Source organism: Myotis lucifugus, unplaced genomic scaffold (genome assembly GCF_000147115.1).
Source record: "Myotis lucifugus unplaced genomic scaffold, Myoluc2.0 scaffold_1, whole genome shotgun sequence".
Classification (NCBI taxonomy): domain Eukaryota; kingdom Metazoa; phylum Chordata; class Mammalia; order Chiroptera; family Vespertilionidae; genus Myotis; species Myotis lucifugus.
This window is the reverse complement of record NW_005871049.1, coordinates 34,259,057-34,272,693: the sequence shown is the minus strand read 5'-3', so window position 1 is coordinate 34,272,693 and position 13,637 is coordinate 34,259,057. Positions and strand designations below refer to the sequence as shown.

Below are 13,637 nucleotides of genomic sequence, written 5' to 3'. Positions count from 1 at the left end.
GTTTGTTAGGATTAGGTACTAATCCTAAAGGACTATTAGTTGGGGAAGCATGAGACTTGGTTGGAAAGTTTGTAAGGAGGACATTCTGAGAAAAGGAATGTCCTCCTTACAAACAGGGTGGGTAGAAGGCTGTCCACCCTGTTTATCGGAATTCTGACTTAGGGGAGTGCCAAAGGTGGTGCCTCTAATTATTCCTTGACGGTTCCAAACAAGTCTGTGCATGAGCAGACCCCCGGGTGTTTACTGGAATCCTTATGCTTAATCTTTGGGTGTCCTTGCTTAAAGGACACAACAAACATATGTGTCTTCCCAATATTACTTACCCTACTGATTGTACCTAAAAGATAAACTTGATCTCAAACTGCTGCTACAACAAAAGCCTAGCAAGGCAGGCAATCAAGGCTGTCTGGTTCCTTTAGCCAGGCAGTCTCTTAGCCCTCTCTTACACAGCAAACGTTGTGTTGGAGTAATCTATACATCCATCGCTCAGGGTCTGCTGATCAGCCCTGGCATATTAGATATTTGGAAGCAACATGAAGAACCAAAACAATGAGCAACAACTATTGGATGAAGGGAAGGACAGATAAGAACATTCACAGGTCATTTTGCAACTTTAATTCCTTGTCATTGCCAACAGGTACACTTGAGTTCTTTCCATAACAAATCATTTTTGCAAAATATTATGATATGTGCTTTTAAAATGTAAATAATTCACCCAGCTGGTGCAGTTGAGTGGTTGAGCATCGACCTATGAACTAGGAGGTCACAGTTCAAGTCCTGGTCAGGGCACATGCTCAAGTTGCCAGCTCAATCCCCGATAGGGGGAATGCAGGAGGCACCTGATCTATGATTCTCTCTCGTCATTGATGTTTCTATCTATCTCTCCCTCTCCCTTCCTCTCTGAAATCAATAAGATATATATATTTAAACTTTATATAAATCCATGTAAATAGTAGCCAAGAGAGCTGGTGTGGCTACACTAATATCAGATGAAATAAATCTATATATACAAAGAAATATGCAAATTGTCCGGGACACCATAGCATCACAATTGCTCAGGAGGAAGCTGCGCACGCAGGTGGGTGGGAGGGGACTGCGTGCGCAGTGAGGCAAGGCATGGATGGCTCAGGCCCGGAGAGAAGAGGGCCTGCCAGCCACCGTGGCTGCAGGGAGGCCCGAGAGAACAGGGCCTGCCAGCCGCAGCACGCCAGCAGTCCTGCCTCCGCGTGTGAGCTGCAGAGGAAACACCTTTTCTGACCGCGCATTGGCTAAGCTCCCTGTACGCCACTCACAGTGTTCTTGGTAACTTGGGTAATAAGAATTCAAGAAGGTGATCTAGAGTTTTTCCACCTCATTCCTGGAGGAAAAAATGAAGGTCCACTGCTGAAGGGGCTTAGAAATGTCAGATCCTACCCTAGCCAGTTTGGCTCAGTGGATAGAGCCTCGGCCCACAGACTGCAGGGTCCGGGTTCGATTCTGGTCAAAGGCATGTACCTCAGTTGCAGGCTCCTCCCTGGCCGGGGCCCAGGTCAGGGCTCATGCAGGAGGCAACCAATCGAAGTGTCCCTCTCACATTGATGTTTCTCTCTCTCTTTCCCTCTCTCTTCCACACTCTCTAAAAATCAATGGAAAAATATACTCAGGTGAGGATAAAAAAAGAAAGAAAGAAATGTCATATCCTATGAAAGAGACATCTTGAAAATGCCTAAAGAAAGTTTGTCATTTTTTTTGTGGTGAAGGGACTGGACTCCATGTTGATGAAAACACCTTGGTGGCTGCAGTGGCTGGCAGTGGCAGCAGCAGCGGGGTGATGGGGCAGGGCCTTCCCCTGATCAGCCCTGTTGCCTCCCGCAGAGGGAGGCCAGATTGCAGCTTAGGCCCACTCCCTGTGGGACATCCCCTGAGGGCTCCCGGACTGTGAGAGGGGGCAGGCTGGGCTGAGGGACCCTCCTCCAGTGCACAAATTTTCATGCACTGGGCCTCTAGTTTTAAATAAAAAGGTTCAATTTGCAACAAGATATAAAAATTATAAATGTATAAGCATCAAATAACAGAACCAGAAAATATATGAAACAAATATTGACAGACCTGGAGAGAAATACACAGTTCTACAGTAACAATTGCAGAGCTCAATAACTTATCTTAAATAATAGAAAGACATCTAGACAGAAGCTTAATAAGGAAATAAAGGATTCAACAACACTATAAACCACTTAGATCTAACAGACACATATACAGAACACTCCACCCAACAAAAGCAAAGTACACATTCCTCTCAAGTGTACATAGAGCATTCTTTAGGATTAGTAATAAAAACAATTTTCCCTAAATTTAGAAAAATTGAAATCATACAAACTATTTTCTCTAACCATGGTGAAATGAAGCTAGAAATCAATAACAGAATAAACACTGGAATACCTGCACATATATAGAAATTAAATAGTGCATCCTTAACAACTAATGAGTCAAAGAAGAAATCACAAGAGAAATTAGAAAATGCTTTGAGATGACTGAAAACAAAAACAAAATGTACCAAAACTTATTGGACACAGTGAAAGTATTCAGAAGGAAATTCATAGCTGTAAACACTACATTAAAATAGAAGGTCTCAAATCAGCAACCTAACTTTACACCTTAAGGACTTAGGAAAGATTTTAATCCAAAGCCATTAGACGGAAGGAAATAATAAAAATTACAACAGATATAAGTGAAATAGAGAATAAAAAGACAATAGAGAAAATCAGTGAAACCAAATTAAAAAATCAAAAAAATTGACAAACCCTTAGCTAGACTACTAAGAAAAAGACACAAATGGTTGAGTGCTGCTTAACAATGAGGATACGTTCTGAGAAATGTGTCATTAGGAGATTCTGTTGTGTGAACATCAAGTACATTTACATAAATATAGATGGTATCACTTACTACATACCTGGGTATATGGTATAACCTATTGCTCCTAGCCTACAGGTCTCTACAGCATGTTACTGTACAAAACAACATAAGATTAAATCAAGCACAAGAGAAAATGACACAATCAAGAGACTCGATAAATATGAGATGTGTGAGGTTGCTGCCAGTGTAACACACCATACTGTTTTACAGCAAATTTTTATACAGCAAAATACAAAGAGTATACTCCAAAATAACAATAAAAAGTATAGTAAATACATAACCAGTACCATAAAGGTTGTGGCAAAAGTAGGTTTACAGTTGTTTATATGGAAAATAATGCAATTAATAAATAATAATACAAGAATAAACGCAGTTTTGCATATTCACAATTGTAAACCTACTTTTGAACCACCCTTGGTTATCATTATCAAGTATACGTACTTTACACAATTGTATGTGCTATATTTTTAGTGACTAGCAGCACAGTAGTTTTGTTTACACCAGTATCACATACTAGTAAGTGAAAACCTACACACAAAAGGACATATAGAGTTGACTCTTGAACAACATGGATTTAAACTGGGTAGGTCCACTTGTAAAATATATTTTTAATAAATACTGTGAATGTATTTTCTTATGATTTTCTTAATAACATTTATTCTCTAGCTTACTTTATTATAAGAATACAGTATATAATACATATAACATACAAAATGTGTTAATCAACTATGCTATCAGTATGGTTTCTGGTCAACAGTAGGCTAAGTTAAGGATTTACAAAGTCAAAAGTTATATGTGGATTTTCAACTGTGAAGAGGGTTGGTTCCCCTATGCTCTGTGTTGTTTAAGAGTCAAATGCATTTCAAGGCTATTCACTATATAAACATCCTTATATAGTTCAGAAAATGACTGAATTGTATACTTCAGAAATGGTTAAGTGTATATTATATAAATGTTACCTCAGTTAAAAAAGATATATATATTGCCAAAACCGGTTTGGCTCAGTGGATAGAGCGTCAGCCTGCGGACTCAAGGGTCCCGGGTTCGATTCCGGTCAAGGGCATGTACCTGGATTGCGGGCACATCCCCAGTGGGGGGTGTGCAGGAGGCAGCTGATCAATGTTTCTCTCTCATCGATGTTTCTAACTCTCTATCTCTCTCTCTTCCTCTCTGTAAAAAATCAATAAAATATATTTAAAAAAAAAAAAAAGATATATATATATATATATATATATATATATATATATATATATATATATATATATATATGCCTAAGCAACCATTATGAGCGGCTGAATGACTAGTCGACCACCGCTATGACGACACACTGACCATCAGGGGGCAGATGCTCAATGCAGGAGCTGCCCCCTGGTGGTCAATGCACTCCCACAACCAACCTCCCACAGCCGGCCAACCTCCTGTGGTCCCTCCCCTGGGCCAGCCAGCCCTGATTGGCCCCCGATCGCCAGCCAGGCCAAGGGACCCCACCCATGCACAAATTTGTGCACTGGGCCTCTAGTGTAAAAATAATAGAGCTTGTTTTCTTAAATATATTTCAGGTACTAATTTTTAGCTTTTTTCTAAATTGTTCCGTAAAAGATAGTTACTCATAACTTACTCATTTCTTAAACCCCTGCTACTCATTGTTTTCTTTCTTTTGTCCTAAAGGAAGTCTTCCTTCTGATGCTCTAACATTAAAAGTAACTTCTACCCTTACTTATAGAGAGATGAGTTTGCATTGAATTTTTGTGTTGATATAAATAAAAAGATTTCTAGTGAATTCACAATTTTTAAACCCAACAGCAAAGAATTTAAAATTTTAGATAAAATTGATGTTTATATTGCAGTTTCTTGAGTTCCTCAGCTTTGATGAGGTTCTTAAGTTCTCAATTTTTATGTTTTAAACTAGAGGCCCGGTACACGAAATTCTTGCACGGAAGGGGGGGGGGGTCTTTCAGCCCGGCCTGCATCCTCTCGCAATCCAGGACCCCTTGGGGGATGTCGGGCCTAAACCAGCAGTCGGACATCCCTCTCGAAATCTGGGATACTGCGTGCACCAGTGACCATACTTTTCATACAGGTGAAAGGCATCTTGCTGTTGTATGGGCAGCTACATTTTTTTAGCCTGATTATAAAAAGCAGTACATAACATGATCCTTCTGAGGCAGTAGTACCATTTTCCTCATCTTATGGGTGGGAAAACTGAAGCAGAGATAAATTAAGTAATTGGCTTTGTCACACAGTTATAAGTGTCAAAATCAGGGCTGATCACAAAATGTGCAAGCCAGAGTCCATGCATGTCATCGCTGAATCATCCTGTTTTTTCAGTGTTAGAGTAGCCTTCCAGGTTTTACTTTTTAAATCTTAGAGACTGTTCCCAATATATAGGGTAGGGTCCGTAGGCTTGGCTGGCGATCAGGCCCATCTGTGGGGTGACCAGTGGGTGGGGCAATCGGGGGCTCCCTCTGGTACCTGCCTTGGCTGGCAGCCTGGCGCTGCCCTGCTGGCTGGCCCTGTCCCTGCACTGCAGCTCCCCTGGTGGTCAGTGCGCATCATAGTGACCGGTTGTTCTGCCGTTCGGTTGATTTGCATATTAGGGTTTTATTATATAGGATTATTCTAACAAGAATTTAATTTTGGGGGGTAATCAACACCCAGAACTCTTATTGACTCTTTAGCCAACTACATTTTATTTAAATAATTAGCTATATGAAAAGAACATTGCTAGTCCAAGGTTATATTCCTAGACACTTTAATGTCAGTAAATAAATACAAACTTTTTTTCACAAGAATGGAGTATGTTTTATAGGAAAAAGTAAGTCAACAGTCAAGTTTTTATTAAAAAATTAAGTCTTCCTCTGGCTGGTGTTGCTCAGTTGGTTGGGCATCATCCCATGCACCAAAAGGTTGCCAGTTTGATTCCCAATCAAGGTACATGCCCAAGTTGCCGGCTCGATCCCCGGTAGGGGGCGTGCAGGAGGCAGTTGATTGGTGCTATGGTCTCTCATCAATGTTTCTCTCTCCCTTCCTAAAAAAATCAATAAAATACGTATTTTTAAATTAAATCTTTGCAGGTTAAGGTAAAAATACTTTAAATAAGAAAACTCCCTTGTGTTTCAACCAATCAGAAGCTAGTTTATCTAGACATACTAACATTTCCCCCCTTTCCTTTCAAAAAAGCTTAATGATAAGATCTATCCTGAAAGAAATAAATTCAGTATTAACTCATGTCTAAATCACTGGGGTTAAAACTTCCAGCCATCCAGATCAGTTAGAGATTCAGAAGCAGTGGAGGCTGCAGCTGGGGGGTGGCCTCCAGAGGAGCAGCTCCAGGCATTTCCAGGGCTTAGGAACAGAGGGAGCCAGGGGCTTGGCGTCTCAGGTGAGACTTGGGCCCTACACGGGTCTCTTCTGTATAAAGTCCTCTGTGGCCCAGTGACCTCTATATATGGCTGTAGAATAAGTCTGCACAGTTCCTGATGAGTCTAAAGCAGTGATGGCGAACCTATGACACGCGAACTCATTTTTTTGATTTTTCTTTGTTAAATGGCATTTAAATATATAAAATAAATATCAAAAACATAAATCTTTGTTTTACTATGGTTGCAAATATCAAAAAAATTCTATATGTGACACAGCACCAGAGTTAAGTTAGGGTTTTTCAAAATGCTGACACGCCGAGCTCAAAAGGTTCGCCATCACTGGTCTAAAGTCTATGCATTCAGAGAAATATTTTTATATGCTTTGTGTAGTTTATAACAAAGGGTGTTTTTTTTTTTTTTTTTTTAGCTCTGTTAACTGTGAATTCACCCCTCCTCCTCCACTGCATATTTAAAGCATGTGTTCATACTGTGGGCAAACATCCTCTGAAGATAATTTTCTTTGTGCATTGCTGACTATTCAAATATAACAAGTATTATTAAAATTAAATATTAACTAAAAAATTTTGGAAGTAATACTTTATTTAAATAAACCAACATATCTTGTTGCTATGTGGTTCATTTTCATATAGCTAAGAAAAAAGTTCTCACAGAGATTTCTGGAATGTGAGATAGTGTCCCCCCCAAAAATGTACACACACTTAAAGCTGATAGCTCAAATTCTGTTTCTTTCTCTTCAGATTTGACCCATTGGAATTAATAATCATTCAAAGTGTGCATACATTTTTTGGGATACCCTGTATGAGAGGATTCCACTATAATACTAATTATCACAGCCTCTGCTCATCAATGAAAAAACAAGTAAATCTTTAGTTATAGCAAAAAGAAAGACCAATGCTTTGTTGCTCACCATGTTTTCTAGCTGTTAATACATTGAGAACACTAAAAATATAGACTCACCTTCTAATGAACCAGTACTTTAAATTTAGCTACATCAGTGGTTCTTAACCAGGCTGACTTTGCCCCTCAAGGAATGTTTGGCAATGTTGACAGATATTTTTGGTTGTGACATCTTCAGAGTGCTACTGGCACTAGTGTGTGGACTCCAGTGATGCTGCTAAATCTATAACACACAGGTCAGTCTCTCACAGTAAGGAATTATCAGACCCAAATGTCAAGTTTGAGAGACCCTGAGCTACATTACTGGTCTCATCTATTTCCAGCCTAAAATCTACATCACAATATCAAAATTATTCACTGAAGCTGTTTTGTTTTAATGTACAAGATGTAAATTTGATTTGTAATTATAAGACCTTGGGTAAGCAATACAATCTCAGGAAGAAGAGGTTAAAAATATTCAATAGAAAACTGACAGAGTGAAATATAAAAGAAAATATAAATCAAACCACAGCTATGTATGACCAAAATTTAAAGATCTCGTTAAACTTCTCATTTGCAATGTAAATAGTACAGGACATGACTGAAAATTAATGGGTATTGCAAAGGTTCATTCTATATTCATGGCATATAAATACCTTTCCTGTAAGACAAAATTTAAAGGAACAGCTATAACTAACTCTGTGTTCTTATTTGAACTTTCACTGTGCATGCCTTTGCTGGCATATTAAGTTTGCTTTGGAAGGAGGTAGGCATTAAATTAAACTGTTTTTTCTTCCTGATACTTCATCAAGAAATAATAATAAAAAAGGAAATAAAAAAGAAGTTGCATCCCAATGGAATTCTATTTTTTAAACTTCTTAGCACTAAAAAGCACTTTTAGGATATTTAGAATATCATTAATTCCAAATCAGATTGTCCCTTAATCTGTTAATTTCTTAGAATTAAAAAAAAGGGGGGAGGAACAAGGGGTAACAAAATGATTTTTATATTAAAGTCTCAATTAATACAGATCCCTGAAAGTCAGTTTAAAATAGAAATCAAGTTTCACAAAATAAATACACTGAAGCAACTATAATAGTAATACTTTTATTTAAAATACTTGTTAATCTAGGAAAGCTTCTTTACATGAGTTTCCAACTAATTATTAGAGTCAGAAACAAAGAAAATAAAACCAGAGAAAATCCTCTGTAGAAAAAATACACAGGGACATTTATTTCTACATGTGAAAAACAGTAAACAGTCTTAACATCTGCATATCCAAGTCTCAGTCTCAATTCCATCTCTCCTAGTGAATACCACTATCAACTTTGACATCTGATTTGTTCTTGTCATTCTTCACTGAATAGATGAAATATGTTAAGGTGTCTTTTTCATTCACTGGAATAGACCTAAAGTGGCAACCAACTATCTATGAAGAAAAAAAATGGAGGAAATTAAATTATAGGTATTAACAGATTTCATAAACTAGGTAAAAAACACTTTCATCAAAAGAAAAAGTACTATGTGATAATAAGAGCTATTTCCATTTAAAAATAAACTGTATTCAACAAAATACCAACAGGACAAAGAGCATATAAGAATAAGATGTTATGAACAAGAGACAGTGTGATTTCAAAGGACACTTCAGCCTACTCAATTACTTAAATATATATTTACTTTTATTTATTTTAAATTTTATAACTGGAATCTAGGTTAGAAAGAAGTATTTTTACTTTTTAAACTTTAAATGTCAATGAAATAAAACAGAATGTAAGAGTCCACATGTATCATGTAATGGTTTAGGCCCTATTCATAGAAAAAGAATAAATATGAAGTTGAAAGTTTGGTATTATAGAAACAAACCATAAAATATGATACAAATATGTTTGCTACAAATTATGTTCATTCATTCATTGGCAATATTCTTTGTTAAGGCGTCTTGAAAAATTTTCTGAATAAAAATTACAAATGGAAAATGATAGGAAAAAAAGGGATGTTCACTGAAGAATGTTTTCCTGATTTCTTGCTTTTTCACTAATCTAACATGTGCACTGCAACTACCAATAGAAGTACAGTTAACTAAACTGGGATGCTCAAGAGCATATCTAGATTCTGGAAGATAAAAATTCTTAAAGAAAGGTTATCAAATGAGTAAGAGACTTAAGGAGGATCGTTATTCAATTCTGGAATCACTTATAAATACCTATATTTCTGACTAAATAAACTATAACACTAACAGGCTATTTGTTTATTTTTTTATTTATTGAGTTTAGAGAGAGGAAGAGAGAAAGAGAAAGGGAGAGGGAGAGAGATTTGTTGCTCCACTATTTATACATTCATTGGCTGATTCTTTTATGTGCCCTGGCTGGGGATCAAACCCACAACCTTGGTATACCAGGACAATGATCTAACTAACTGGGCTACCCGGCAAGGGCTACACTCATGGCTATCTGGATTATGGGTATTTCTCATTTAAAAAAAAAAAAAAAAAAAAGCTCTAGGAAAAAAAGTAATTTTTCTAGATTAGATTATCAAAAACTTCAGGTTTAGTTTACACATTTAAAATAATTATTTCTTTGGTTCTGATCTGTCTTAAAACAAAGTACTTCTACTTGATTAGTCTATGTAATTTTGATATAGTTTCATCATAGTAGATAATATCTATATTTATGTTATACTAATGTGCTATATAATCCAAACAGACTAGATATTTTAAATCAGATTTAAAAACAACTTGATTTTTGTTGACTAGCCAAGAAGAAAGAAAAAATTTTGGCTAAGAAATTAATATATTGGATCTTAACAATGTTAAAAAGCATTTCATTCTGCCAAACAGCTGTACCTGCTATTCATCCTTTATCTTATTCAATATGCACATTTTAGAAAATGTTGGATTATTAAATTCAAAATAAAGAATATGAGAAAAATGATTTATATATTTACATTTTTATTCTGCCTAGATTAACATTTTTAGTTTAAATATAATTAAAGTATAAATATGTAAATCAATAAACATCTTAATATAATACTTACACTAACAACAGAAGTACAGACTTCTTGGTTCTATTTTTCCTGAGCACACACACACATAAACACACACACATACACTCAACTTTTCAAAATTCACTAAAGGACTAGAACCCCTACATCAAAACAAACTATTTAAGTAAAAGCTTGGACACAGTCTTTGCATCTTCTAGATGTGAAGAAACCATGGATGCCTAGCCCCATTCACTAAAAGGACACTGATTCAGTAACGAATAAGTTACAGGTTCAATTCCTGGTCTGAGTGTGTACAGAAAGCAACCAATCTGCCCCCGCCTCCCGCCCCCTCTAAAAAGACCAATAAAAAGATATTTTTTAAAAAAAGAAAAGCTCGGCTGACATGGCTCAGTGGTTGAGTGTTGACATATGAACCAGGAGGTCATGGTTTGATTTCCAGTCAGGGCACATGCCCAGGTTGTGGGCTTGATCCCCAGTAGGAGGCGTGATTCTCTCTCATCATTGATGCTTCTATCTCTCTCTCCCTCTCTCTTCCTCTCTGAAATAAAAATATATCAATAAAAATATATTTAAAGAAAAGAAAACATGGATGTCTAAAATAAACAAACTAACATTAACAAGGGCAAATTCTGAAATGGTTAAATCAGAAAGTTATGGAAATACTGTTTAGGAGCTTACCTGTAGACCTATTTCATCAGAAACTTAAAAAAATTCTGATAAAGACATCAAAGTTTATTCATTTAATTTATTATTCCTCAATTAGATGTTCAATAAATATTTGCTGAGTAAATGAAATTTTAAAATAAATTTCTAGAATAAGAATAAAAAATGATCACTTAATATTTCAGAAACCTATTATTAGAAGATACTTAGAAAATTATATACAATACATTGAGTAGTCATTACGTAAAGAAATTTGCTAAGAGGCAGACAAAATTTCTAGGTAACTAGATTCTTCCACAATAGATTTTTTAAAAGTTAACTTTGATCTTTCTAACTAAAATATTTTAGTTTTATATACTTGTTAATTTCATTAGCATTTAATAACTCTTTTTTGTATGAACAGAATCCTTTAAAGTTTTAAATAGTTTAAAATTCATAAATACCTCAACAAGTTGTGCTTTATTAAGTCCTGGTCTGGTTGGTAGTTTGAAGTGTCTTTTGTATCTCCTAAGTGTATTTACTTGTAATTGGTATAAATCAACCTAGAAAAAATTAACATATATGAATTAGTTCAAGCAATCTGTAAAAACGTATCTTTGATATGTATAATAACATTTCAATTATAGCACAATAAAATTTTCATTCTATTATTTTATAGAATCAAAACTATAAATGTAATAAACATTTTGAGGATAAATATTAAAAACTGTTTAGGGGGAAAGTAAGACAACAGAACTATAAGAATTGACAATTAAAAATATAACAAGTGAAATTGTGTAACTGTGTGTTAACTGGCTATATTTAATTTTGCTTTCATTTCCAGATTTTTCAAATGTTTTAAGCATTTTTCAAATGTGTTCATATCTTTTTATGAAAGTTTCACAATGGACTACTTAGGATTTACATTTAACATGTAAAAACTTTTCTCTACCTCTGGAGTATCAATATCTTGAACTGGTGAATCTCCTCCATCATCATCACTCCCTTTTCTCTTTCTTCTGTTACGAACACTCTGAATTAAATTTTTATGATAATCACAAATGTAAAGATGCCTTACCTGAAACAGAAAAGTTTCACATACTACTTAGAATTACAGTAAAATACATCTATGTATTAGTAAAATACATAGACCACAGTGAATCATCTAAAAAACAACAGTCAAAACAGGGCATTGTTAAGGGATTTTTTTTCTTTCTAAAGTTCTAAAGTCCTGCACACAGTTAAAACATGCATGTCTGGCAACACCGTTAAGAAGCTTGGGAAGTGGGGGGGATGACCATAAGGGAGGAAAAAAGAAGGAGAAATTCAACCTCTAGACTTTGTCAGTGAGGGTCAACTAGATGAGTTAAATCATGATGTTTTGCTAACAAGGAGAATAATGATGTAGCCCACGATTTTGCTATTTGATAGTATTTTCCCTATTTAAAGAGCATATGTTAGTAGCATAATAAATGCTTTCTAATCTTTCTAATTTAATACTTCAAATATAAAACTATTTCTTTTTACAAATGAGCTATTTATTTTCACATTCTAACTATATTTAGATTTGAAATGATAAAGTTTCCTGATTATTAAATGTATTTACCTGTAATACGTTTTCCCAACCAAAGCAGTGGGAAATTATTCAAGTGTATCTAAAAAGTTTCTCATGAATATGACTGAAGAACTGTTTAAACACGCAGAAGGTATACAAACCTTCCAAGATATTAATTACATATAGTTTTTCGAGCTGTATACTAACGTGAAATACTGGGCTTCATACAATAACAGCTACTTCTTTAAAAAAACAAACACAAACCCCACAAACAAACAAACAATGAAGGACTGAGCTAACAGGTTTTTACATGAACTTTAATGCTAAATGCAAGTTAAAAATGAGCAGGAAGCATGCGAGACTCTGACTTCTTGTTCTTAATTTAGTGCCTGCCAGAGCTCCGGAAAGTGGCAATGGTTGTGTCTAAAAGTCTCATAGACATAGATGGTCAAAATAACAGACGCGCAGAAAGGACGTTAAAGGAAATCCTGATGGCAGCGCAAAGCCACAGAGACTACGTGCTCACCGCGCTGGGAGCAGCTGCCCAGAGGCTGACACCGCCGCCACCGTCCCCAAGCCCGGCCCCCTGCAAAGAGCAGGGGGAGCTCGGCCACCCTCTCGCCGTGTACTCCGGGGGACAGGAAGCGGGATCTTTCCCGACTGCGGCGTCAGGTCCTTGCAGGATTCCACTTTCCCGAGACCCGGGAACCTACTCCCTGGGGCCAAACGCCAGCTCGGGGCAGCAAAACAAAGGCGCCTCCATTCCAAAGGAGCAGCGGGGCTGCAAGAAAACTACCCCATTCCCTCCCTCCGAGCGCTGCTTCCCTTTGTTTCGCTCCCAGTTCTCAGCGAAGGGGGGAGGGAGAAGGCAGGGAGCGGGAAGGACGCGGGGGGCGGGGTGTGGGAGGCTGCGGGGGCGAGGGAGCACGGCGTGCAAGTGTGTGTCTTGCGGGAGTGGCGGTCGGAGTTGCTGCGACTTTGTTGTTTGCTTCCTACCAGAGACCCCCACCGCGGGTGTGCACTGGCTGACAGGTCTGGGGGAGCCCTGAATCCCTGGCCCAACAGCCCCAGTGTGAACCGCCCCCGGACCCCCCAGGGGCGGGAAGGCAGGGGCAGGGCCGGCCCCCCCCGCCACTTTACGCTCTTATCCCAGCTCGGATCTTCACCCTTCTTCTGCGAGAATGCTCTTCTGGATCCTCTTTTCTTGAAGTTGGGGTTGCTGGCCGCCCGGGCCCGCACCGTTCTTCCGGTCCTTCCCGCAGAAAGCAAAATTTGTCCCGGGGGCC

The 13,637-nt window shown here is 37.3% G+C and overlaps 1 protein-coding gene across 1 annotated transcript in view; it reads right to left on the bottom strand.

Annotated features, from left to right (window-relative positions):
• Window positions 1-8,242: 8,242 nt before the first annotated feature.
• SAP30 (Sin3A associated protein 30) overlaps window positions 8,243-13,637 on the bottom strand; it is a 6,584-nt gene continuing 1,189 nt past the window's right edge. The window contains exons 2-5 of the mRNA XM_014457577.1: window positions 12,878-13,060; window positions 11,749-11,874; window positions 11,261-11,359; window positions 8,243-8,580 (exon numbers count right to left, since the gene is read on the bottom strand). Coding sequence (XP_014313063.1) covers window positions 8,458-8,580; window positions 11,261-11,359; window positions 11,749-11,874; window positions 12,878-13,060 — 531 coding nt within the window. The 3' untranslated portion in view covers window positions 8,243-8,457. The remainder of the gene's footprint in view (window positions 8,581-11,260; window positions 11,360-11,748; window positions 11,875-12,877; window positions 13,061-13,637) is intronic.